This window comes from Aureobasidium pullulans, assembly GCF_000721785.1.
Source record: "Aureobasidium pullulans EXF-150 unplaced genomic scaffold scaffold_1, whole genome shotgun sequence".
Classification (NCBI taxonomy): domain Eukaryota; kingdom Fungi; phylum Ascomycota; class Dothideomycetes; order Dothideales; family Saccotheciaceae; genus Aureobasidium; species Aureobasidium pullulans.
Window position 1 is genome coordinate 2,030,912 of NW_021941021.1, and position 25,269 is coordinate 2,056,180.

Sequence of the window (25,269 nt, forward strand, 5' to 3'; positions counted from 1 at the left end):
TTTTGCCTCGTGCGATTTCCGACTATGGTAAAATGCTTCTTCTTGACTTTTTTTCAGGTTTAGGACGTCTTCAAGACGCTAAACACTATTGGAATAGAGTTGGGGTACAAGATCTCTGAGTAAAGGGGGAAAAGTGTATTGGTGATGTGAAGACTTCAGGGCAAAGGTTTTGTATGTGGATATGCAACATGCACAGTCGCAGTCTTGTCCCTCCTCTCAGACCAACTCCTCAAACACTTCCACTTGCTCGTGTGAAGATCTTGCGCGGCTGACTCACTAGGCGACGACGGCGCGTTGCTGGCACTTGTCGACGGGCGCGCACGGGGATATGTGTCTGTGAGCGTATTGTGTGATTGTTCGAGACGAGTGCGGCGGCCGTGGTGGATGAGTGTCGGTGAATGTGTCGCGGTGTTGATGGAAGACAAGGGAAGGATGTCTTGAGGGCGAAGTCCAGCTGAGGCCAAGAGTCTGAGACCTTCCTTCACTCTTAGTCAGCCGCCGGCTTCGGAAGAACTTTCCCGGCTCTTTCCGAAAGCGGACAAGCACACTCACTCAAGTACCTACTTCTCGCTACCTACTCACTTTGAGCAAGCAGGCTGTCAGTCAAGATGATATTACCGATATCACAGACTGAAGTCGGCGAAGGAAAGAGCAACGAGAAAGATACCGGCGGGATCTCCACATGTCTCGACTTAATGTGATGCAATGAATTCAGCATGTGGTTTCATGTTCAGCTCTTTGTCTCAATGTCTACAAGCAACTGAAGCTATTCTTGTATAGAATATTTTACGTTTTGTCTGACAGGCCTAGTCTATTTGTGCTCAAGGAATGGTCACAACTACCTTTCCAATTGCCTTGTTGTCCTCCATGTATTGATGTGCTTCTCCAACATTTTCCAGAGGGAACGTCTTGTCGAGGAACATCTCTGGTTTGAACGTTCCAGATTCTACCTTCTTAACAATTTCTCCCACAACCTTCTCTACGCCCTCGGCTTCTTCCTGTCCAGGTTCCAAGCTATAAAAAGTCATCTTCCTGGTAGGTGGGATCAGAGCAGGTGTGAACTCTTTCATGGCCCATTGCTTGGTCAAGACACCAGTCACCACGACAGATCCGTGTTTCGCGAGATTTGGCAGGGCCAAAGATTGGATGGTGTCAGGTCCCACCAACTCTAGCAAGCAATCCACGCCTTTCGGGGCCAGCTTCTTCAATTGCTCGTTGAGCTCGTGTTCCAGAAGGACGTGGTCGGCTCCGACCGACCTGAGCTTTTCAGCCTTCTCCTGCTTGCGGGTTGTAGCAATGACGGTGCATCCTCGATCTTTGGCCAGAAGAATGGCCCACACACCCACGCTGCTCGTCGCTCCGTGTACGAGGAGGGTCGCACCTTTAGTAAGTTGGCCTGCCTCGAATAGCGACCCGTATGCTGTCCACATAGACATTGTGATGGCTCCTAACGTCTCCCATGAGAGCGAAGTCTGTGGCAGCCTGAAGCAACGTTCAGCTGGACAAATGACATATTCGGCATATGCTCCATCAAAAGCCTTGCCTCCTCCATAGATGAATCCAGTGCATAGCTCTCCTTTGCTGAACTTGGTATCAGATCCTGCTTCCTCGATTGTTCCTACAAACTCCTCGCCTATACTGCAATTTAGCTTGGCCACTTAAAGACACATCATAGAGTAACGCACCGAGGATTTTTGGAGGATCAGGATGAAACTCGTCGACGAACATTCCGAACTCTGGTGGTGCCGGCTTGTCGCCGTTTCGGCCACGGAGCTCCGCACGGTTCAATCCAGCAGCCTTGACCTTGACCAAGACCCAATTCTGTGATGGAAGCGTAGGCTTTGGGTAGTTCCTATCCATCGTGAAGCATTTCGATGGTCGATCCGCGCCTGGTGATGACAATACTGCAGCAATCATCTTGCCGCTAGGCGTATTCTCCCAGGAAGGCATGGCTACACGGTGACTCTTCAGTAAGCTTTAAGTTTTTGTATGTGTCGAGAAGTTCAATAGGGAAAGATGTGTACGAACATCCAGACAGATAGCCGTCTGGTCAAAGTGACATCATCATCGGCTGTCAGTGCATGTCATTACCTGCATAGCATCTCAAGGCCTCATAACCTCTATCGCGTGTCAAGTCAATGATATACAGAGCAAAGTGGAAATCATGAGTTAGTACACCTATCCACCTACGATCATTTCGAAAGTTTCTCGCAAATGTTCCCAGGGTATCCTTGATCCAAAGAGGGTTTCCCATGCGTGTATTTGGCCAACTCAGCGGATGTCTCGCTCGTTCTCTCCTCTGTAAACAGCACATGCAAAAACAGCGATCCCCTGATTTCACTCGTATCGAGTGAAACAGCAGAGTAAATTGAACAAGCGCAGCTACTGCGTTGAAAGAATCCTTGCAAGGCATACATGAACACAGCTTCTCCTGCTACACAAGGCAACCGAGCCTTTCAGCTATGGTATAATTGCAAGGTGTAAACCATTCGCTGGTGGACAAGGTCTGCATGAATTGCAACGTGATGGTTTTGCGGTAGGGTCTTAGAGAAGCCTTCATGAAGGTGCGGATGCGAGTGGTCGAAATTGAAAAGGACGAAGAGCGCTTGAGGATTTTTCAGATATGATACATGAAAGGACAAAACGAGTCTAATGGCGGTCGAGAAAACAGGCGAAAGGAAGCGTCTACTCGTCGTCGGACTCCATGTACTTGTGCTTGAGGTCCTTCCATTGGCGCTGAATGTTTGGTCAGCAGATGAGCGACGGCGATTGGCGTAGGAGAAATGAGGTTGACATACGCCCTTGTTGACGGTGTTCCAGACGCTGTTGGAGGCGTTGTCGAAGGCGCTGCGACAGAGTTAGAACAAGGCCGGTGGATTGTATAGTGGATTGGGGTGATTGCGTACATCTCCATGCCGAAAGCGCTGACAAAGACGACGCTGAGGAAGACGTAGTTCTTGCGGAAGATGGTGCTGTTGGGAAGAGTCAGAGAGTGGTCGAGAATGGCCGAGGTCGTGCATCGAAGACTGACTTGTAAACACCCTGGAGAGCCTGCGATCGGGGTTAGCAGCAGACAACGAGGAGCGCATGAGCAATGGTCTTACGGAAGGGGCCATTGTGAAGAGTGGACGAGTGAGACTGGACGTGTAAGGTGGTGAATCTGCGACTGCGACGACGACGAGGGAAGCCGCCGCCGAACGAGACCGTGCCAACTTCGACATGGTCAGCAAAGCTCGGACCTCTTGGCGTCTTTCTGCTTGCTCCGACGCGGTTTCCATATCAACTCGAGCCCTCGAGTATCTGTCTAGTCACGACTCCTCCATTCGTGTACTCTCTTGAGCAGACTCGACTCCACTGGCGTCAAGATGCCTACTGAACCAACAAACGTGTCCCGCGCCGGCATAACCACCTCAGCATCCGGCGAGCGACACATCCCATCCTCCGTACGACCAGATGGTTCCGTAAGAAAAGAAATCCGCGTACGCCCTGGTTATCGCCCTCCGGAAGATGTCGAGCTCTACAAGAACCGTACTGCCGAAGCATACAAGAATCGCACCAAGGGTGGTGTTCCAGGCGCTGATACTGCCTCTGCCCCAGCCGACGCCCCTTCTGCCAATGCCAATAAGAATGCAAAACGGAGAGAGGCCAGGAAGAAGGCTGCCGCTTCCGCTCCCAGCAGAGATGAATCCGCTGCCTCAGTTTCGTCAGTGAAAGAACCTGCGGCTCCCGTGGAACCTGTCAAACAGGAGCCTATTGACCCCGAGGCCGAGAAGACGAAGGAGGCTAAGAAATTGGCCAAAAAGCTCCGTCAGGCACGCGACCTTCAAGACAAGAAAGAAAAGGGTGACTCTCTGCTTCCCGAACAATTCCAAAAAGTTATCAAGATCAATGAGCTCGTTCGACAACTTGAGAACCTGGGCTTTGATTCCAATGGAGACAAGAAATCGACACATGCCGAATCATGATTAAACCATATCTACTATTATCGCCATGACGCTCATCGTATCGTATTCCCCGAAAGGTGTCTCATACCGTACGTGCACCTCATCTACCATAACATGCAGCATACTGCCTCTTCCGCCGCCAATTCTCGAAGCGACCTGTCGACGCAGTTCGTCAACTGCTTGCGTTTGTGACCAAAACTCCACGCTGTTGACCTCTCCAGTCAGCTCGATCGCGATGGGCTTTTCGTCATATTCAGCAATCTTGTAAGACCCGGATAGGTCTACATCCTTGTCAGAAGCCTCATCTGTTTGCCTGGAACTTGGAAACTCACTGCAGCCGTGTCCAGAAGGTATGACTACCAGTTTGGTCTTGGAGATGCCGTACAATGCGCGCTGTTCCAGCGCTGCGTGAATCTTCTCTGCCGCAGCAGACACCAACATAGATCGAGACGCTGTAGCTTGATCATCCAGATTATATGGTCGGTTCGTCATCTTCACGTCTTGAAGTTTGCGACCACTCGACCCGCCCGAGTACTCTTCTTCATACGGCGGTGGATTCTCGTCCATCGTGTGCTTCGATGCTCGAAAGTTGCGACTGGCGTCTAGAGATGCTGACGTTGATGTTGGAGTGGACCGGTGATCCAGGCTGATTTTTGCGCTCCGAAATTGTGCCTGAAAGTTCTCAAGCTTGTGAGCTTTATCGAAGATGGTTGACCGGCGCAGTCAGGTGCCTGATTTTACCTTCCAGGCATCTTCTCGAATCCTTCCAACGAGCTTCTGGATGATCGGCTCTGACTGAGCCTACTCACAGCCGAGTGGCTTGGCAGACCAACCACTGTGGAGCAACCTTCAGCACGACCTCTATCATGCTCAAGCCAAGACTCGTTCTTGAACTTCAATTCCGAAAACCTCGGAACAAGGTGCCGAGTAACCACTTGGCTGGTCATAGCTGGTCGCTGCTGGTACAACGCGCCTGGTCTCCTGAGGAGTAAAGAGCATCTAAACAACCACCTGACTCGCTTCAGCACCGACCTGACACTATTGAGTGTCTATGAGATGCCGGAGTCAACGGCAATCCTCCAAGGCCGCATAGCGTGGCTCATCTCAAGGCATGTCAGCCTATCCACAATCTCGGGGCAGCTTCGCCATGCGAATGCCTGGTCACCCGCCCAGTATGACTGGTTCAGCTCAAGTATATAAGATCACTATTCACTCCTTCTCTTCATCTTTACTGTACCACAAATTCAGCTCAACCTTTCCCAAATCCAAGTCACATATTCTATCAAGATGGTCTGGGGATATCATGCGGCAGAGCCCAACTCTTACCTCGTCATTACTGGCGCAGGTGTGAGGGGACTCAAGCTCACGAAGAAGGCAATGGTCTTCCCTTTCCAGAAGGTTACCAAGATCTCAGTCACCCCCTTCCATTTCACCACCGATCTACAGGCCATGACATCCGAAAAGCTGCAGGTCTGTCTGCCAGCCGTCTTTACAATCGGGCCAAAGGATGAGGAAGAATCTCTCAGGAAGTATGCCGGTTTGATGACCGACAGCGCGGCAGATACCGTAGTCGCTGGTCGCGAGCACATTCAAGCCATCATCATGGGTATTGTCGAAGGCGAAACTCGTTCAATCGTCTCGAACATCACCATGAAGGAACTTTTCGAGAAGCGCACCCTCTACAGGAAGATGGTCGTCGACCACGTTCAGTCCGAGCTCACCCAGTTTGGTCTGCACATCTACAACGCTAGTATCAAAGAGCTCCGCGACCTACCTGGATCGCACTACTTTGAATTCCAATCCAAGAAGGCACACGAGGGGTATGTATTTGAAGATACGGAATCCATGAGCCAGGAGCCACCCGATGGTGCCTCGACTTTGAATACCGATATCGGCAGCATCGCACTGCGATATGTACAGATTCAGGTGTTCTTCGCGAGCTGGACTCATGGTATTGTATTCTTTTCGACATAAGAACATGCTAACTGTTCTCAGAGCGCAGAACCAAGCCAAGGTCGATGTAGCACATGCTCGTAGGTACCGTCTATAACGTACGATAGCTATTGCTGACCCGTGGAATAGGCATGGAGGGTGAGATCGGAGAGGCTTTGAACGTCGGTCGCACCAAGCAAGAGATTGCCAAAATCAACGCCAACACCGCCGTCCAAGAGACCGAGCGTAAAATAGAGAAGGCTATTGCGGACTCAAAGTTCAAGTCACAGGAGATTGACATTGAGCGAAAGCTCAACATTGAGCGCATCCAAGCCGAACGCGCCGCTGAGTTGAGAGACTCCGATCTCCAGAAGGGTGTTCAAGAGAGCAAAGCCCTGATGGAGCTTGAGCGCATGAGAGCCACAACTGTCACCAAGGCCAGAGTCGCCAAAGAATCCGCTGCCCAGGAAGCCGACGCCCAGCTATACAAAGCCCGACAGGCTGCCGAAGCCAGCGCTTACCAACAGTCCAAGACAGCCGATCTCGAGCTATACACCGCAGAGAAGCAGGCTGAAGGCCATTTCCAAAGGAAGAAGCGCGAGACCGACGCCAAGTACCTGCAGGAGAGCAAGGCCGCCGACGCCTCTCTGTATCGTAAGCAACAGGACGCTCTGGGTGACTTCGAGATCAAGAAAGCCGAGGCCGAAGCGCTCTACATCAGACACGAACGCGAGGCTGCTGGAATCATACAGCTTGCTGGCGCCTACAAGGAGCTTGGCAATGTCTTGGGTGGTCCAGCTGGTGTGAGAGACTGGATGATGCTCCAGAACAATATCCCTGTTCAGCTTGCCCAGGCAAACGCAGAGGCAGTCAGAGGTCTTCAACCCAAGATCAACGTGTGGAACACCGGTTCGCAGGATGGTGGAGCAGATTCTTTCGCTCCTATCAGAAACATTATGCAAAGTCTTCCTCCCCTCTTCTCGACAATCCAGGATCAGACTGGCATGATGCCTCCAGCCTGGTTGGCTCAGATGCCAGCCAACGCCACAGGTGGTCATGGAAGAAACGACTCAGCTCATGAATTCCCGCTTGCTGTCGAAAAGCACAAGGGTATCAATGGCGCCTAGTTTTGCGACGAGACGACCCGTGTTCTCGACCATGCAATGTTAGTGTCTGGACTGGTGTTATGAAGAGGTGTTACTTTGATTTTATATCCTTAGAGTAATGTTTTGATATAGCTCGATATCCACTGCACGTAATATGCACTTCCTGATGAATATCTGGTACTTGTGATGATGATCAGCTCCATGCGATCCGTATGACATCGTCCGATCGCCCAGGGTGGGCATACAGCTTCTGACGTCAATGCTACCAGCCATGCCTGCGACAAGAAAGCTGCGTAAAACAAACCTTCTCTATTCGACATTCATTGAGGAGGAAGTGTTGTCGAGGACAAATTACGATGCCGCCTAAGAAACGGACTTCGGACGCGAGCGCTCCAACCCCTCAAGCCAAAACGAGGAAGAGCAATTCAGGCGCGACCCTGCCCGACGCAGCTTCGAAAACCACGACAATAGCGGAAACCTCGACCACAGCAGACGCGGCCACAACAGCAACCCTTGAGGCTTTTGAACGCAGACTCGACGAAAAATTGAATGCTTTTCACAACACGTCCACGCAACATGCAAACAAGCTGGTAAACGGACATTGACAAATGCCTCTTCTGATCATAAAGTTAACACCCAGCTTAGGAACAAATTCATGACAAGCTCGAAGACACAATTGCGAGGCTAGATGACAAATTCAAAGCTCAGACCGACGAGCTAAAGTCGGTTATCCAGACGTTGACCTCGAAAGGCCTCGAAAGCGTTGCTGATCCTTTCCCTAATGCTGCCAGAGACAACAGTGTGGAGATCTTGGGTGATGGCAACAACAATAGCAATAACGAAAACAACGACCATGACAGCGACAAATCCGGAGATGGCTCAGAGTATGGGTCGGGCGAGATGCTCGGAGGCGATGGTAAGCCATTGAAAGACGATGAGCTTAGTGATGAGAAACTTCGTGACGATCCGCATACATTCATCGTCATGTGTGTGCCTCTTTTTGAGTACGAAGAACGCTATAAGAAGGAGCACAAGACAAATTTCAGACACCCATCGCAAGACGACATGCCCAAGGAGGAGTGGTACAGGCTATGCGATGCTCAGGACGAGAGAAAGGCCAATGTACGCAGAGAATGGGCTGATACGCACAACAGCAGGCAGTGTGCTTGCTTCAATCCTAGTAACGAGAAGAACCGTTGGTTCATGACACGCAAAGGAAAATATCGCATGGTGGAGGCCGAAACTCGCGAGATACCTCATCGAGACGCTGAAGCATTCGGACTGAGTGTCTATACCGACAACCGGGGTTACTCATATCAGGAAATCATCGAGAATGATTTGCTTGAATTCAGCAAAATCAACAACAAGCGCGACGGCAAGACGGAAGAACTCTGGTCTATCATGGAAGGCTTGACCCTTTGGATCAACAAGGACAATGCGGACGATATTGCTTTCACTTGGGCTAACCTCGAAGATGGTGCACGTTGGAACAAAACCACCATCACGATGGGCTACGCTTTCCTGGCTGTTCTGAACCGTATCGACCGCGAAGGCGAGTTCAAGGCAGATTCCAAGTACAAGAATCTGTCATTGATGCTGGCCCTATGGTACAAGTTTGCCTGGAACTACGACGCCAATATTACCGACGAATTTGACGAGGACACCGATTACGGCGAAGAGAAAGAAGGCGACGACCATTTGACAAAGTACCAACACGTATTTAACCTGACATGGCCACGCTATCTACTGGCAATGGCTCAACAGTACGACGTACCCATCGCTGGCGTCACAGAAATCGAAGAATCCGTCAAGAAGGACTTAGAGTCTATCAAAGGTTTGAAGCTGCCCAAGAAGAAGGTCGACAGATTCAAGTTCAAAGATATGGTAATATCACTCCCTCTTCTTCGATATACCAATAGACTAACGTGTCATCATAGCTTGCCAACTTCAAGTTCGACTATGGATCGGTCATGGGAGGTCACCATTACGATGTGACAAGGATGACTAAAGCCGCACGTATTGAATCCTCATATGATGGCAAAGACCCGCTGTCTGCTGAGGATATTGATGCTCTCAAGAAGGGAGGCCGCATCGGGTTCGGATACTCTTGATCGATCAATTGATCTGTAAGCTACACGATAATTGCAGAGATATAAAACAAGCTAAACATCTACACAGTAACAACGACAACATGAGCTCTAGCAGCAACTTGCGACTAGGGAAAGAACAACCAGTCTCCCAAGAGGTCAAAGCTTACTACATGTCATAACTCCCTCATACACCCGTCCTTTCCCACCACACCATCGCTGCCGCCTACATTCCCAACTTAACCTTTATATATGACATATTCCTGTCCTCTTTTAATAATCAAAAAAGCCGTGGTGGTGTAGTGGTTCAACACACCCGTGGTCTTAACACGTGCGCAGTCATTCGTTGTTACTCAACGCCGTGTCAGTCTAGATCCGAGGAGGTCGCGGGTTCGATTCCTGCCCATGGTGCTTGTTCTTTTTTTGTCGTCTTTTGGTCATGACGCTACTGTCTTCCTGCATAGAGGGAAGGATATCTCTCTTTGCTTCGTATTTCTTATTCGTTGTGCCTTCCGCTGTACATTTTGGGGTATTTACAGTTGCTCTTTCTCGCTTTATTATTTTGTTCGCTCGCCATATCCGTTATCTGGATCGTTTTTTCTTGAAATGATTGTAAGTATACGTGCCTTCCAATCTGATGTGTTGGATCACTCCTTCTTCCGTAGCAGTCACTCCATCTCTTGCTAGATTTGAGAGTCGCCCTTTTTTTGTACACACAAGAAGAGAATAGGACTATTCATTAGTCAAGAAGAGAAAAAGAACAAATCTTCTCATCTGGAGGAGGTATTTCAGAGACAGATGATGTCCGAAGGAAATCGCAGGGCGATCAATATCATCGCTCCTTCCTCGCCTGTTCCCAGATGGCGAGGGACGAAGGACCGGCCAACATCATCGCTGCTTCCTTATCTTGGATCTTCGGCGACGAAAAAGGGAGGCACGATATGCGTTCAGAATAGGAAGGAATGATCCACATCTGGAGGAAGAGGAATTTACCATTGCGCACCTTCCTTTAAAATGCATTATACGCTCATAGTACGAATCGGAAGGAACATGCTTTCGGGTCGGAACGGAGATCAACCGAATTGTCGGTATCAGAGGTGAGATGGAAACATTGCAAAGATCGAGGGAGCGACCGAGAATGTGTTATGTTCCGTCACGACGCATGTAACCATTTGGTGAGAGAAAAGGCACAAATGCGTAAGAAAAATGATCCATTAATTCATTAACGAAAGACAAAGTATCAGAAACGCTAACAGCGAAAATCGACGCCTCGAGATGATCCTTATCAAATAAAACAAAATGTCGTTAACTATGTCCGCCAGGTTTCGTAAAGGCAAAACAAAGATATGCAAGCATTAAGGTTCCCATGTTTTCTTCGAAACGCTTCTGATGTGTGTGTGATGGCAAAGAAAAAAAAGCAAAACCGAGACATGATGAGGGGGTAAAACAGAATGCAGAAACCGCATGATGTCCTCCTCCACGCTTGAAAAACGTAAGGGGTATATCCCGAGATGCTAAGAAAACAGAAAAAGATGGAAAAGAGATGCAAACAGAGGCAATACAACATGATGAATGGTGGGAGAGGGCATGAGCAGGGTCCTGACACGTGTATGCGACGCGAGAACTGCAAAAGAGAAAGAACAAACCGATTGAGGGGGACTGCCAAAATACCGTGCGCTGCGTGTGATGGCGGTTTAGCAGGTATCCTCGACACGAGGGTACGACAGCAAAATTGATGGGTGGTTTTAACTGTTTGACCCGGTAGAGTTGAAAGACTCGCCCGAATCACCGGTGCATCCCTCATTCGTGTAGATGTCACTGCCTTCACTGCGACCAAACATAGTGCGGTCGATCGCTTCGAGGATCAAGACATCGGTCTTTGCTACGTTCGAGGCGTGTTGAAGACGGCGAATGAAGCCGATAGTACGACGGAGCAAGCTTTGGAGCGTATCTTTCGGGACCAATTCTTTCAGCCAACTGATGTTGCAGTTGTAGACAGCCGCAAGAACAAGCATGTTGCCGAATTGCCTGGAAGTCGGTCAGTTATTGCTGAGAATGTGTTGGAAACGAAGACCAATCTTACGCGTGAGCTGTTCCCATGATGTTCGTGACGATCAAGCGGTGGTGAGAACTGGCCACACCATCAAAAGCGACAGTGCTGCGCATCGCAGACTCGATACAGATGCGACATTTCTCTTTAATCTCATCTTCATCGATATGTCTGTTGATGGCGGCAAACAGCGCCAACTCGGTCTCTCTTTGATTACCGTTAGCATCCTTGGTCAGCTCCTCTAGAGTTTTACCCTTATCAATCTCGGGCATGACATGCAATGCATAATCGAGATACAGGCGGGTACCAACATAGAGAGCACCATAGTACTTTCCTCGCAATCGAGCAGCGAGAATATCAGAAGCAGGCGGGTCATCGTCAGACCAAGCTATATGTTTGTTGAGGTGTCTCCAGTCTCCCAAGGTCTGGCTTTGCATCTGGAGTTTCGGTACAAGCTGCCACGACTCGGTAGAAGATACTGCTTGTCGTCAGTAAAATCGTCGCACCTATCGTGATGAGATAACACACTTTTGGCTCCATACAGGCTGACATGCATTTCATTCAACCTACTGCGCAAGAACATCTGCGCTGTGTAGTACAACTCCACGGTAACGTCATCGGGATCCGATTTGGTAGGCGGCTCCTCTGCAAATCTGACGTTGGTGGGGAAGCAAACCGATGATTCCAACATAGTAAGACCGCTTCGAGGGTAGTCCCACTCAGCAAGGATGTCACTGTGAGGAGGTTAGACTAGTCGGCGTATCATGGGTCATCACATACCTCTCGAGCTGCAAGGCCGTCCAATATGCCAAGACAGTCAGGTTCTCATTCTTGTTGAGCTGCCTTGGTGGGTACTCTCTTGTTGCTCCGCTCAAGCCATCGCTATACGTCCAGTAAGTATGTGTTTTTGAAATTCGGGCATGACAATGACTCACAGCTTGATACGATAAAGGCAGGTTCGTGCTGCCAAATTGATCCAGCTCCAACTTTCCTGTACTCGAGCTAATTGACCCTTGTAAAGACCGGCCAAAAGGCAGGCCTGGGCACAGGCTAGCTCATTCGAGTCAGAGAAATCTCCGAGGATAGAGCAAGCTTCTCTATAGTAATTGAGTCCGGGTATCTTGTCAACGTTTTGGGCTTGTTTCTTGTCGAATGTCTGGCTTCCAGCACCATCCCATGATTGAGCTCGTGTAACGCCGGCAGAGGAGTTAGCCACGTTACTAAAAAGCTGCCTTGGAGACGAAGGTGATGGCCTAGTGATAGGCGAGGCCGCCAGTAGCTGGTGCGAACCAGATTTGCCGATCGCGACAAGTTCCTGCACGGGGCCAGCGAGAGGGTCGCTGGCATCACAGATTCTACCTAGAGCCAGAACCAAATACACAATCGCATTGGTGAGAGTTCTCTCCGGCGCACGTTTGTTTTGAGAAGGCGCGGAGCTGTTCGAATAGTCTCCTGGCAAGAGGCCTACGGCGTAGTTGTCCGAGCGCTTTCTTCGCTTAGCCTCTCGTTCACCTGAGCCGTTGGATACGAACATCGGAGACGGAGGAAATCTGGCGTCTACGCAATGCCTGCGTTGGAAGTCTTTGAGATACTTGCCAAGGCTCTCAATGTCAACGAAGGGATGCAGCCTGTGGATGTGCTTCTTATAAGACCCAAACAGAAAGTCGACAGTATCGGTATCCATGGCCATGGCCGGAGACCCCGGTGTGAAGGGCTCGGATCTTCGAGGCTCATTGTCCGGAGGGGTGCCGATAAGTTCCTCACCGTTGATACTGGGTGCTGGACTTGCGGCTCCAATGGCAACCTTATCGTCTCCGTTGCGCTCTCCTACACCATAGAGGCGCAAAAGACCACGGTCCTCACTCTTCATGACATAATTGTCCTGAATGCTGCATCTACTAGTGCGGATGAAAGGTCGGACGGAAGGCCATCGGAGCAATAACTTGTGAGCTGCGGTGGTATGATCACCACCCTCCATATTCATCTCAGGAATATCCTGTAACATATGAATTGGGACCTCCACGTCGTTTTGGTCAGAAGCCGAACCATCTGCACCGCTTTGAGCGGGATCAGTTGGTGAATCGACACGGCCGGACATGGAAGACTGAAGAGAGAGGTGCTTCTCAACAACAGACAGGCGATCACTCATGGCTTTGATGGACGTCAAGACTTCTGCAACCATGTCGGAAAGAGCCTGATTGTTCTTGTCGGCTTTCGTAGGATGGGTATCCTTGTAGTTACAGTCCAGATTCTGATCTTTGCACGTTGCACAAGGACGATTCTCATCGCACTTGGACTTACGCTCACGACACCTGTCACAAGCCTGTAGGTAGAGGATAAGAATTCATCAACAAGAGTCAAGACATGTATTAGCCTACCTGGCTGGCACGCATACTCTTCTTGCGTGAGTTTGGATTTTGCATGTGCAATGGCGGATTCATATATTGTATTTGTGGATAGTATCCTGGCGGTGGTTGCGCATAGGGGTCCAGCATAGGAGCAACGACATAGTTGACATGTTCTGCTTGTGGATGCGGCGGAGGCTGCGCGTAAGCAGCTTGAGGGTGTTCCATCCGAGGCCGAGTGTTCGGCGGCGGGCCAGGATGATGCTGTTGCGACTGGGGCTGTGGCTGCAAAGGGTTGCTAGATGGACGCGGGAACTGAGGCGGTGCAGGAGGGATGTCGGTCTTGATGACAGGAGTGCCGTGTACAGCAGGCGGGGCTGTGTACGGATGTTCAGCCCTCTCCGGGCCCTCGGGGTGCGGCGCAGGGTGTATCACAGTGGTCGGCGGAGGATGTGGACCGTGGTACTGATGCGATGGTGGAGGAGGATGAGGATGGAAGGCGTCGACGCCAGGTAGACTATGGGGCCGTGGTGGGGGATAGATCTGCTGGTTTGAAGGAGGGACAGACTGGTCTGACGGGAGCGAAGGACGGTGATAATGGTGGTCGGGGCCAGCAAGGGGCGCACGTCGTTGGTCCATGGACTAGACGAGTCGTAGACGGCTGTCCGTGTCCGTGTCGGTGGCGCTCCGACGTTGCAAGTGTGCACGCAGGGCTCGGCAGGACCGGTGGACGGGCAGGTAGGGCAGAGGTCGGCGGCAGGAGAGGTGGAAACAGTCGCGAGAGCAAGAGGGGAGAAGGAGCAAGAGCGCTTCAGCTTTGGTACTCGAAACAGCAGAGACGCAGGGACGGCAGGGACGGAGATGAGCTGATGGACGTTTAGTCGAAGGACCTGGTACAGCGACCTGTGAGATGGCTCCTGCTCAGATCAGATCAGATCTGGTCAGATCAAGATGCGGCGGCGGCGGAGGAAGTTGCAGGGGAGCAACGTGGGCGAGAGCAGCGTGCAGAACAAGGGTATTTGCAAGTGCTGAGGTGTCGGGTCGAGTATGGTGAACACTGGACAGTGCCTGATTCCTGGCAGAGGCAGAGGCAGAGGCAGCGAGCAGTAATGACGAAGGCCTGTCGAGGTCGAATCTGGGCGATGGGTGATTTGCTCGTCCCCTGCAAGATACAGTGCGATTCGCTGGGCCCATCAAACGCTGGTGCGCGCGCCGCGATCTCGTTTGTCGAAAAAAAGTCGTCCTTTCTCTCGCGGGTCCACGCTACCGGGCAAGGGCCATGAGCATGCTAGACACGAACTACGCAAGCTACAATCCCGACTCCCAGATACACCTGCTGTTTAGCGTCGCTGTCTAGGGCTCTAGCCTCCGTCGTAGAGAAGGGCCCAAGGACTTACGGACACTAAACACATCCAAATCTGCGTTGAATATTAACAACGACTGTCATGCAGCTCTAGTGCCTGAAAGACGTCCGACAAGTTGCAAGAGGTGGGAAGCTCACGCGAACCCTCCCGCCTTGAGCTTTGTGCGAGTCAGAAAGTTCGCGCCCAACCCAAGCCAACCTCCTTGACTCGTGCCCCCCCAAATCCAATTCAAACCTACTTTCCTTCGACCGACCATATCTCGTACATTCGCCTCTTGATTCCAATTCCACCAACCAACCACTATCCTTGCTGTACTCGATGGGCCAGGGGCTAGCTATCTCTGCTTTGATTAAAGATACTTATCTGAGAATACTCCTTTCTCCGCGGTAAAGCTTATTGCCATCTTAGAGACACTCATGCCAAAGCATATTCGGACCCTGGCGCGCGTGGCTGCAAGAAAGGGCAGTACAAGACGACCGATCAAGGGCAGACTCCCTACGTATTTCCACCAACGGCTTTGTTTCTACTGGGACTGCTTCCAGAACCTAGCACCGTCGAATCCGCTTGGGTTTCGACCATCTCAATCCTGTTATATTAATCTATCTGCTATGTGTTTCCATCGAGGCGAGCATCGCATAGCTTTACCTCAATCTCCGCTGCCTTGTCTACTCGTCAGAAAATCTGGTGATGCCATTGTGTGAATACTAATCAATCGATTGGCCACGTAAGGGTGGGCACAAGTCTTTTCCCAAATCAGAGCACCTCATGCAGAGCAATTCCTCCCAGTCTTTGGCCCCATGTCAGATCGACCGTTTACCTTCCCGGATCCCGGACATCCAAACCGGCGGTGAGTTGTATGGCGATCTCCCATTTCTACCGACACAACCGGTTTCAGATTTGATCCTGATTGCCAAATTCTCCTCCCATGACCTTCGGCTCTTGTTTGGGTGTCATGATATATCAAGGTTCAGCATGTTTATCTGGACGTATCACGGGCCTGGGCTGTTCCTCGAATGCGAACCTGATTCTCTGCTCGACCCGTCACCCGAGAACTTGCGGTACACTGCAGAACTACGCCCGCAATCTGTGTGACCAAACGCTGCTGCTGCTTGTCGCGATGACTTGCCATCACTACTGTGTTTACGATACGGTCTAACTTTCTTTAGCGCAAGGTGGAGAACCGCGCCCACGGTTTTTGGATCTTGACATGCAACGGGGCGGAGCGTCGCGCGGTGCCAGAAAGTGGAGAGAGTTCACCCGTTCTTCGCGACTCGCGAGGCGGGTACGGCGCGCCTAAACCATTCATTGTGCCGCATCGGTCCAGCCAACTTGCGACGTGACAGTCTTGATAGGCCTCTTGACAGCGCATACAAGGAGAGAACACCTCACCGCTCTCAACAATCACTTGCAAGTTGTAATCATGAGACAGTGGGATAGTGTAGGTACATCAAGTGGAGTTCAATATGTATTGCATTCTGCGCGTTCTAGAACGGTGATACAACTGTGACTTGGACTTGTCCTGTTGCTGCGAGTGACGGACCGAAACTTGCCACGTTGTGCGATTGCAACCGCATCACGTCTTCGAAGCAACGCCGAATGATTGGATCTTTTACCAAGTCGCACCACATCGATATTGCAGCAGCCTGCAGTTCGTTACCATTCCAAATAGTCACAGCACAGTGCTGCCCCCGCATAGGTGCATCCTCCCTATGCAAGCTAGAGCAATAGGATGGAGATCTGCAGACCGCTTCGATACTTGACAGCCTGTCATGCAGAAGTGTAAGAATTACCTTCATATGGCGTGCCACTTGAGTAGTCCGTTCACTCGTCCGAACAAGCCCGTCGCGACGGCGTGTCGACCGTTCACATCCTTTTCTTTTTGTTCCTGTCTAACGACGAGCTTTTTCTACAGACTACGCCATAGTTGATTTGCTTCTAGAAACGTCAAACTCAAAAATTGTCCGGTCAATGTCGTGCATGGCGAGTAAATCCTCGTGCGAGCAGCCGCCGACGGTGAAAGGTGGCTCCACTCGGCGTCTACAGAGGTACTGCATTCGTCGACTTGCGCAAATTACCTGCAGCCAGCACCTGTTCGATGACTGGTCAAGCCTGTGAAGCTCCCCAAAAAGGAATCTCACCGAGGTCATTAGCCTCGAGATTGAAACGCACCACCCGTGAATTCGCAAATGATGAGGAATACGAAATGCATCTTCCCTTTCCTCTGAGACATGCATCAGTAGTCTCATCTCTTGGCTTCGAGCTCGTGTTTTTGATCACGGAAATTCTGTGTGAAAGCGGTCCTGTCGATGGCTGGCGTCGCCGCCGCCGTCTCGTGTGCCCGAACCCAAGTTTCGATCTTGCCCCTGACCAACATCACTGATCCATCGGGCAATTTGTTCGGCATGATCATGGCCGTTTCGCTCAGGGTCATGACCACATCCTCGGGAGCTATCCAAGTTTGCTGGACGATCTGGTCAACAGTCCAGGATCGATTTGAAGGATTTGACAAGATGGTCCGACAGATCGAGTCTGACCAGTATGCCAGATAAGCCTTTCTTCCGAGACTCGATAGGGCTGTTACGCGGTCAGATTGACGTGCAAGACATTTTGATAGGATAGCACTTCTCACGTTTCTCAGGACCACCAAGTCTGCCTTCTCTGCGACTGAGTTCATAGCTTACGCCCATGAGCAATTGACCCAATCCGCGTTTCTGCCATGGTGGAAAGACCAGAATGCAGGCCACATTGTTGTTGTCCCAGCTCATCTTTTCCTTGCTAAAGAACCCCACGACTTGTCTGTCAGTCGTCTGCGGATCTGTGAGCACAAGAAGGTAGTATCGAAATGTGGTGACATCGTAAAAGACGGATTTGGTGTCGAGGAACAGCTTGGCGAACAACGAGAGGTTTTGCGAATACAGCTGCACGGCGTGTTAGCTATCAGGCAACTCTTGAAAGTGATTAATCGTGCGTACCTTGTGCTCTTCTCCATCAACCTCGTAGATTGATTGGTCGGCCGTCTGGTATATCAGTGTTCCCGGCGGTGGTGAATCTTTCAGTGGACAGACTCTCTGGATGGTGTCAGCTTGGCCTGAATGTTGTGTGCTTTCGGAGGAGTGCAATCATACTCTGTGCGCTAGGTATGGCATGAGCTCCTTGGAGTATCGGAAACAGCATTCGCAGACGTAGAGGCGCTCAGCCTTCCTGCCGACAAGGTCTTCGGGGTAGAATGAGGGATACCATGGCTTGATCTGGAGGTTGCCCAAGACGACGTTCAGGACATTGGGCTCGGTGGGTGACTTCTTGGGCGTCTGATCTTCCCGAGGCCTCGTCTGAGGAGACACTGCAGCGGCCATGTCGTGTATTGACGGGTTTCTCTTGCCAGACCGTTTGCATCGTCATGGGTGCTCGACGCAAGAACTCATGCTGGGATCCGGGCGTTCATGCCGTGCGAGCTATGCCTGATATTTGTATCACAGCTTCGAGGGTGATCGACGCGACGCCGACGTCGTTGTCGTTCGCCAAGACAGGGCTGCTTGACTTGACTGAAGCACATATTTTTTCGTGTTTTATCTTGAATGACTTGCTTCATACTATGGCTTAATCTATCTATGTACATGCTAAAGCACGTCAGAAATGCATTGCTTTGACAGCCTCCCGAGCCTTGTTTCAGTTCTTTCGGCTTCAAACTGCATGTCACACGCTTCCGCTCACTCTAACGCCTTACAATTGCGTCGTTACGTTCGTGGTCCTGTAGTTCTCAATGGCAGCATAGATGCCTTCGGGACTGGGTTTCTCCGCAGATACGTGTGGCTCGAAGCCAAATTCCTTGATCAGGTAATCGCGTGTTGTAGGGCCGATGGTTGCAACATATGTTGTCATTGTTGATGAGTCTGTGGCATCTGACTTGTAGCGACCAGACTCGTCAAGCCATCCCAAGCAATCAAGCATTGCTTTGCAACCTTGAGGGGAGAAGACGACTACCCATTGCTCCTGCGCCCCAGATGCAACATTCTCACCCAGGGCTCGAGAGAAGTCGATGTGAAAAGATGCCATCTCGCAAGTCTCGTAAATGACTACCTCGTGTACTCCAATACGAGCTTCCTCGAGCAAATCAGAAGATTGAAGGGATTTAGGAATGATGTCCCTGCGTACTTCTCCTACCAGGAACAGGAGAGGAAGCTTGCGGTTTTGCCTTACCGTCTGGGTTGCAGGAAGGCGGTTGTAATGATCCAGCATGAAAGCAGCAAGAGCCGCGCCATTGCCAGTTTCTTCTCCAATAATTGGACATCTCAGACCCAAAGACCGTAGACCTCTGGCGGTAGCTGGACCAACAACATACAGTGGTAGTGCTTCTGGCAGCAGTTGATCCCTAGTGGGAGGATCGAGTGACTCTACTATTGACGTAAAGGCCTCGACTGCACGTTGCGAGGTGAAAATAATGCCACCAAAGCTTGACTCGGCATCAACAGTGGTATCAGAATTGTTAAAACCACTGCCCGTGGTGATAGTCTTTAGCCAGGCTAGTGCATCCTCTCTGAAGCGGTGTTCTAGGACGGGAAGGAAGGTCGGATTGTAGTTGTTCCAGCCAGCAAAAATGTCTTGATAGCCATCAGCTGGGATAGACTTTGTCTTTAGCAGCAGTACAGGAACATCGGATGTTGTGGATGACATGTCGGAAATATGTCGTCGATAGTTGGAGGATTGTAGAAGCGGAAAGGGCCGAGATGGTGAAAAGATGCCCGATGGAACCCGAGCACGGACTTGGAGCCCCGGAGGCGGACGGGGAACCTGACAAATGCGAAATATAGAAATATCGATAACATGCCTGTTACTCAGATCCCATATCCAATCCTCTCGCAATTTGGCTGCGCGGTGACGAAGACGACCGGAATGCCTCCTCAACCACTAGACGCGACGCCCGAGCAGAAGGCACAGGTCGGAGAAGAGGACAAGACTCCTAAACAACTACCTAAAGGCGTGGTCTTAGGCCCTGATGGCAAGCCGTACGTATGGATGTTCATGTATGCTAAAAAATGCTGACTGGAATTGCAGATGTCGGTCATGCACATCCGTGTCCTCGTGGTTCGCCATGGCAAAGCAGGGTACAGCGAATCCTTCCAAGATAGCCACCACAACACCGCCAGCGCAAGCAACCGCGTCTCTCGATATGCCAGCCGACTGCCCACCCGATGTAGAACAGCTTGGTCGCTCAGCATGGACTCTCCTCCATACCATGGCAGCAAGCTACCCAGAGAAGGCTTCACCTGAGCAGCAAAGAGAAACAACGACGTTTATGCAACTGTTTGGCAAGATGTACCCTTGCTGGGTATGCGCAGACGACTTCAGAGCATGGATGAAGGACGGCAATGAGCCGCGCGTGAGCAGCAGACAAGATTTCGGACAATGGATGTGCGAGGCGCATAACGCAGTCAATGTCAAATTGGGCAAGAAGTCGTTTGACTGTAGGAAATGGGAAGAACGATGGAGAACTGGCTGGAAGGACGGACGATGCGGTTGATCGTGCCTTCCTCTCTATGTCTGTCTATACATGATCCAAACAGCCCACGCCACTCACGAAGAATCGAACGTTGTTGACAAACAAAGCGAGCAACGAGCAACAGAGCAACGAGCAACACGGCACTAGCTCTGGAGCTCGACACACAACTGAGCCCTTTCTGCCTGTCCCGAAGCAACCTTACTCAACTGAGAACGTCTCGTGCGTCAGCATCACAGAAATGGTCGAAGCAGAACACGTCCGAGGTGGATCTGTCAATGACGTAAGGAGCTGCTCATCACGGTGTTCGCGTAAGAGTCGCGTTTCGAGGCTAAATCGTTACGATAAATACTCTAGAGGTTCCTTATATACACTCTTCAGCTCCTCTTTCATCCTGCAAAGCCCTGCAAGCCGCTCTGGACAATCAATTATCGTTGACATCACCAATCGTCAGCTCCATCACGCCATCATCTCCAATTGCATCGAACCAATTACACCAGTACTAGCTCGACACCTCTTTGCACCTTCCTAAATCACCTGCATCATGCCTGGCACACGATCATCTGCCCGTTTGGCTGAAAAGCAGTCGAGCCCCCCTGCTGCTTCTCAAGAAACCAAAGACAACAAGCGCAAAGCCGACGACTCTCAATCCTCGCCCTCCAAGAAAGGCCGCAAGAACACTGCTGAGCAAAAGACTCTTGAAGAGACCTTCAAGCCCACCGAAGACAACGACACTTCTGAGTCTAAGCCGTCTGGTACTGAGCAGAAGCCTGCCGCCGATTCGAACGAGCAGAAGCCAGCTGAGCAAGCATCTGAATCTGAACAGAAGTCATCTGAGCAGACTAACGACTCAGATATGAAGGACGACAACTCCATCAAGCAAGTCGGCGAGTCTTACCAGGGCAAGAACAAAGAGGGTGAACCGAAAGAGGATCCCGAGAAGGCTCTCAAGGACTCTCGTGGCGGCGCTGGTCTCAACACCCTCGAGCCTGAGAACCCCAAGCCCAAGCCCGAGAACCTTCCGATCGTATGTTGCATCTCACCAACTACCAAGTTCTTTGCTAACAAACGCAGGATGACATCCACCGCGATTTCGCCGCAGACCCTAACGTCAAGTCGACGCAAGAGCCCGAGGGCCACGAGTCCAAGACTGACGGCTCTGAGCAGAGCAAGAATGGTGCAGTCGAGGAGAGTAAGGATCGTGCTGAGCAAATGCCCAGCAACATCCTAGAAAAGGGTATCATCTACTTCTTCACTCGAGGCCGTGTCGGCATTGACGACCCTCAGAGCGTTCAGGACCTGCAGCGTAGCTACTTCGTCCTGCGTCCCCTACCTAACGGCGCAAAGTTGGGTGACGGCGCCATCGAAGACGTCAAGAACAACCGTCTCTTCGCTCTTCCCAAGAAGGTCTTCCCCCGAGGCCCCAATGACAAGTTCATGGTCTTTGTCGAGAGGGCGAAGGCTTCCATGGATGAATTGAAGAAGGACTTTTTCCAAAGCTCAGAATATGAAACTAAAACTGCAGGTAACCGAACAACACACCCCATCACTCCCATCGGTGAAGGTGTATACGCAATCACCGCTACTGGCACCCGCTCCGAATCACATCTCGCCTACATGCTCACAATTCCTCAAGAGCCCGGTCAAATGCAAGAGGACGTCGGTATTCGCTCCAAGGGTAGCTTCGTCTTGAGTCTCAAGAACCCTACTGTCAAGGGTCCTTCATACGCCACCCTCGACCAGCCCGCAGAGTTCCCTCCTGAGGTCATCAGAGAGTTCGACAGCCGCAGCTGGATGCCCGCTCAGCCCAAGCATCTCGACTACGCCAACGCACAATGCCTTATGATCGGCGAACCCCTAGACGACAGCCACGCACTAGAGGCCACATCGAAGGATGCAAAGTCCGACAACACCGAGACACCACGAGAGGAGATTGAGAAGCTCGAGCACGAGGACGAGCTTCGCGTTGAGCATCTCAAGGGTGACGACACTGTATTTGCCGACCTTGGTCTCTCTCACAAGGAGTACCCCAGCGTGCCCACCACCTGGTAAACGGATGTATTTTTTTGAGTCCCGCAGTTTTATGCTATTGTAATGAGAAAAGGAACGAAGAGGAGGATATGTTCTTGCTGTTGCTTTTGAATGGCGTCAGGGACGCATAAACGAAGAAAAGCTTACTGTACCATTTTTGCTGTATCAAGCCACAAGAAAGATGTAACGAAAAAGAAATCAACGAAAATCCAATATTGCAATTACATGTGTCAGCTTATGTTTTTGAATAAACATGTCATCGTGATGTTGCAGGGCTACGTACATGATTTCCTCTCAATCGACGAAATCTGTGTGTTTGAGGCTTTTCCAGCCAAGTCAGATTTTGGTCACCCTGGCACGTTTCCACATATCGCGTCCAATCTTCCATGTCGCGCCTTGGAGCTACAGATACAATTTTGAAGTTACTGATATCTCTTTCTGCCTCTTCATAGTAGACGTAAATGTTATCGCGTGATTCGAACATCTCGAAAGTCTTTTGTGAGTGATCATGGTGGAATGGTTGTGGTCTCGTAAACATCAATCTTGCTCATGGAAAGATGTCGACATCGCTGCATCCATACTCTTTATGGTTGCAGAAATGGCACACACGCTTAGCCAACCTACACAAGAGACATTAATCACGACCATACAAACATCGACAGCTCGTAGAGGGCCATGGTTGATGATATATCGTCGATGGAGTCGAGCGACAGGGTCATACCACCTGCATCCGGACTTGGTCACATCATCTCTCTGGCATGCTATCGGTCACATTTTCACAACTTTAAAGACGAGACATTCTGCAAAGAGAAAAGTGTTTATCATTGGGACTTGGTCCCGCTGTACTGTGATTTGCTTCTGGGATACGCTTGCTGATGCCGACAAAGGAAAAGTCAAAGAAAAGGAGACCGACAAGAAACGCCCCCCAAATGTAGACCCCTTCCTTTTTTCGAAGACTTGTGTGATGGAAAAAACAGATAAGGCGTGCTAGAACCGCGGTTGTACATCTCTTGCGAGATTTGAATGCGGAGCAAAAACAAAAAAGACAGCTCGTAACCCTCATGTCTCCCGAATCTTGGTAATGTCTATCTCTTTTTGGTGTGTTTGTGGTTTTGGTTCTCTGGTTGGATGCTAGTGTGTCGGATCAAAGGAGCCAGCGCTGGGTCGTCTGGTGCCATGGGGTCTTCTCCCCTGAAGTCTTTCTGGTCGGGCTGGCGTCAGAGGCCATGGTAGAAGGATGAGCGAAAGAGGCCTGGTATTGCTGCCTCTCTGATTCGTTCTTGTCGGATGCCTTCAGCGACTGAAACAACTTCTTTACAGTGGGAAACTCTTTGAGCTGGGCCCAGGTTCCTGCTGATGGAGGAGTGCTGACAGAGGGAAGAGGAGGAGTAGGTGCGACAGGACAAGGCGAAGGGCTTGAAGCAGGAGAAGGAGACGGGTTGGCGGAGGGGTAGTAGTTCATAGATGTAGCGTTTGTCCTGGGTGAACGGTAGGGCTGATCGAGAGTGCGGTCGCTACAGAGAAAGCAAGTCAGCAATCCGGCTCAAAAGCTTTGCGGATTAGGCTAAGTAGTACTTTTAAATGGCAAGAGATATATGGCAAGAAATAAGAAAAGTAGATCCGGAAGACAGAGAAGTTCGCAGCTCGGAATTACCGCATAATTTCCTCGTAAATAAGCTCTGTTGAGAAGAAGTTAGCATGTCTCTGAAGTGTTCGATAGGACCAGTCTTACGCTTGAGCTGTTCCTTTGTGAGGTTGTCCTTGTTTTTGTCAAAGTCAAAGAACTCTTCGGGAATGGCGTCGGCGGTGGGTTCGTCTTCGGGGTCGTGGTAGGGCTCGAGGTACGGGTGTCTCAGAGCTTCCTCAACCGTGATGCGCTTAGCAGGGTTGAAGGCGAGAAGTTTGTCGAGTAAATCAAGGGCGAGGTCCGAAGTCTTGGGGAACATGGCCTTCCATGGGATCTTCTTCTTGAAGGGCAAGCTGCGGATGTACTCGCGGGCACGACGCGATTTGATGCCGTAGTAGTCCTCCATGGTGGGCGTGCCCAGAACGTCGAGAATGAGGGTGAGCTGGTGGTGGTAGTCCTTGCCGGGGAACAAGGGCTTGCCGCTCAGCATCTCAGCGAGGATACAACCGACGGACCAAACGTCAATGGCCTTGGTGTACTCCTTGAAGGTGAGCATAATCTCAGGGGCACGGTACCAACGAGTAGCAACATATTCAGTCATGAAGCCTTGGTTGTCCTCGGTCGAAGCGGCTGAACGAGCAAGACCAAAGTCGCAGACCTTGAGATCGCAGTTGGCATTGAGCAGCAGGTTGGAGGGCTTGAGATCGCGGTGCAAGACGTTGGCCGAGTGCATGGCCTTGAGGGCGCGCAATGTCTGGTAGATGAAGTATTGGCAATGGTCGTCGGACAGCTCCTGAGTACGGATGACGCGGTGCATGTCCGTCTCCATGAGCTCTTGAATGAGGTAGACCTCGGTGAAGGTGTCATAGCTGCGCGGCTTCTGGATGTCGAGGATGGAGATGATGTTTTCGTGGTTGAAGTAGCGGAGGAGCTTCATCTCACGCAGCGTGCGCAGACAGAACATGGAGTGGTCGAAGGGTGTGATCTTCTTGATGGCCACCTTTTGGCCCGACGGCTTGTGCAGTGCAGAGCTACCACTGTCAGCGGAATGGCTTTGGTTTACTCAGAGGCGATGGATTACATACCATACAACACCATAGGCACCCTCGCCTACTACATCCTGAATGTCATACTGCTCCGACACGTTGAAGGAGATCTTGCGGGATCCGCTTTGGGGAGCTGCGCGCGACATGGTTGCGAGCTAGTTGGCGATAAGGCTGTGGTCGAAAAATGCGATGGTAGAGGGAAGGTGCGAGTCAGCTCGACATGGTCAGCCGAGGAATGTCCAC

At 50.9% G+C, this 25,269-nt stretch overlaps 11 protein-coding genes across 11 annotated transcripts; 5 read left to right on the top strand and 6 right to left on the bottom strand.

Moving 5' to 3' along the window:
* Positions 1–721: 721 nt before the first annotated feature.
* On the bottom strand, positions 722–1,995 carry M438DRAFT_341604 (NAD(P)-binding protein). The gene is made up of 2 exons (XM_029904539.1): positions 1,686–1,995; positions 722–1,633 (listed from the first exon to the last, which is right to left on the bottom strand). Exons 1-2 carry the CDS (start codon positions 1,948–1,950, stop codon positions 822–824), a joined length of 1,077 nt encoding a protein of 358 aa, XP_029766070.1. The 5' UTR covers positions 1,951–1,995; the 3' UTR covers positions 722–821.
* Positions 1,996–2,487: 492 nt separating this feature from the next.
* M438DRAFT_341606 (ubiquinol-cytochrome C reductase) lies at positions 2,488–3,051 on the bottom strand (the record flags this gene model as incomplete). Its single annotated transcript, XM_029904540.1, has 4 exons — positions 2,488–2,736; positions 2,799–2,847; positions 2,907–2,972; positions 3,032–3,051. Coding segments are annotated over 4 exons (186 nt in total), but the record flags the coding sequence as incomplete, so codon positions are not given.
* A 314-nt stretch (positions 3,052–3,365) lies between these two features.
* On the top strand, positions 3,366–3,965 carry M438DRAFT_351236 (uncharacterized protein; the record flags this gene model as incomplete). Its single annotated transcript, XM_029906697.1, has 1 exon — positions 3,366–3,965. The coding sequence occupies one exon, from the start codon at positions 3,366–3,368 to the stop codon at positions 3,963–3,965; it is 600 nt and encodes a 199-aa protein (XP_029766072.1).
* Positions 3,966–5,231: 1,266 nt separating this feature from the next.
* Positions 5,232–7,003, top strand: M438DRAFT_263390 (flotillin domain protein; the record flags this gene model as incomplete). Its single annotated transcript, XM_029899883.1, has 4 exons — positions 5,232–5,764; positions 5,940–5,977; positions 6,027–6,489; positions 6,598–7,003. The coding sequence occupies 4 exons, from the start codon at positions 5,232–5,234 to the stop codon at positions 7,001–7,003; spliced, it is 1,440 nt and encodes a 479-aa protein (XP_029766073.1).
* Positions 7,004–7,278: 275 nt separating this feature from the next.
* Positions 7,279–9,305, top strand: M438DRAFT_287659 (uncharacterized protein). Its single transcript, XM_029901631.1, has 4 exons — positions 7,279–7,572; positions 7,628–8,866; positions 8,920–9,108; positions 9,161–9,305. Exons 1-3 carry the CDS (start codon positions 7,339–7,341, stop codon positions 9,091–9,093), a joined length of 1,647 nt encoding a protein of 548 aa, XP_029766074.1. The 5' UTR covers positions 7,279–7,338; the 3' UTR covers positions 9,094–9,108; positions 9,161–9,305.
* A 1,509-nt stretch (positions 9,306–10,814) lies between these two features.
* Positions 10,815–14,103, bottom strand: M438DRAFT_351239 (uncharacterized protein; the record flags this gene model as incomplete). Its single annotated transcript, XM_029906698.1, has 6 exons — positions 10,815–11,097; positions 11,153–11,597; positions 11,648–11,853; positions 11,900–12,001; positions 12,055–13,442; positions 13,498–14,103. 6 exons carry the CDS (start codon positions 14,101–14,103, stop codon positions 10,815–10,817), a joined length of 3,030 nt encoding a protein of 1,009 aa, XP_029766075.1.
* A 2,967-nt stretch (positions 14,104–17,070) lies between these two features.
* M438DRAFT_370951 (uncharacterized protein) lies at positions 17,071–18,181 on the bottom strand (the record flags this gene model as incomplete). The annotated part of the gene is made up of 4 exons (XM_029908226.1): positions 17,071–17,402; positions 17,458–17,746; positions 17,801–17,896; positions 17,954–18,181. The coding sequence occupies 4 exons, from the start codon at positions 18,179–18,181 to the stop codon at positions 17,071–17,073; spliced, it is 945 nt and encodes a 314-aa protein (XP_029766076.1).
* Positions 18,182–18,382: 201 nt separating this feature from the next.
* On the bottom strand, positions 18,383–19,532 carry M438DRAFT_341611 (uroporphyrinogen-III synthase-like protein). The gene has a single exon (XM_029904541.1). The coding sequence runs from the start codon at positions 19,497–19,499 to the stop codon at positions 18,549–18,551; it is 951 nt and encodes a 316-aa protein (XP_029766077.1). The 5' UTR covers positions 19,500–19,532; the 3' UTR covers positions 18,383–18,548.
* Positions 19,533–19,718: 186 nt separating this feature from the next.
* Positions 19,719–20,346, top strand: M438DRAFT_264299 (uncharacterized protein; the record flags this gene model as incomplete). Its single annotated transcript, XM_029899938.1, has 2 exons — positions 19,719–19,831; positions 19,881–20,346. 2 exons carry the CDS (start codon positions 19,719–19,721, stop codon positions 20,344–20,346), a joined length of 579 nt encoding a protein of 192 aa, XP_029766078.1.
* A 520-nt stretch (positions 20,347–20,866) lies between these two features.
* M438DRAFT_370954 (uncharacterized protein) lies at positions 20,867–22,374 on the top strand (the record flags this gene model as incomplete). The annotated part of the gene is made up of 2 exons (XM_029908227.1): positions 20,867–21,349; positions 21,397–22,374. 2 exons carry the CDS (start codon positions 20,867–20,869, stop codon positions 22,372–22,374), a joined length of 1,461 nt encoding a protein of 486 aa, XP_029766079.1.
* A 1,629-nt stretch (positions 22,375–24,003) lies between these two features.
* Positions 24,004–25,172, bottom strand: M438DRAFT_262161 (mitogen-activated protein kinase; the record flags this gene model as incomplete). The annotated part of the gene is made up of 3 exons (XM_029899795.1): positions 24,004–24,032; positions 24,086–25,011; positions 25,066–25,172. The coding sequence occupies 3 exons, from the start codon at positions 25,170–25,172 to the stop codon at positions 24,004–24,006; spliced, it is 1,062 nt and encodes a 353-aa protein (XP_029766080.1).
* Positions 25,173–25,269: the final 97 nt, after the last annotated feature.

What these genes read in the sequence shown, in the direction of transcription:
- M438DRAFT_287659 (XM_029901631.1), top strand. Translation starts at nt 7,339, where the DNA reads ATGCCGCCTAAGAAACGGACTTCGGACGCGAGCGCTCCAACCCCTCAA. An exon ending in CGCAACATGCAAACAAGCTG is followed by an intron (nt 7,573 to 7,627) that starts GTAAACGGACAT and finishes CACCCAGCTTAG; the next exon opens with GAACAAATTCATGACAAGCT. An exon ending in GATTCAAGTTCAAAGATATG is followed by an intron (nt 8,867 to 8,919) that starts GTAATATCACTC and finishes GTGTCATCATAG; the next exon opens with CTTGCCAACTTCAAGTTCGA.
- M438DRAFT_341611 (XM_029904541.1), bottom strand. Translation starts at nt 19,499, where the DNA reads ATGTCATCCACAACATCCGATGTTCCTGTACTGCTGCTAAAGACAAAG.
- M438DRAFT_341604 (XM_029904539.1), bottom strand. Translation starts at nt 1,950, where the DNA reads ATGCCTTCCTGGGAGAATACGCCTAGCGGCAAGATGATTGCTGCAGTA. An exon ending in TGATCCTCCAAAAATCCTCG is followed by an intron (nt 1,634 to 1,685) that starts GTGCGTTACTCT and finishes ATTGCAGTATAG; the next exon opens with GCGAGGAGTTTGTAGGAACA.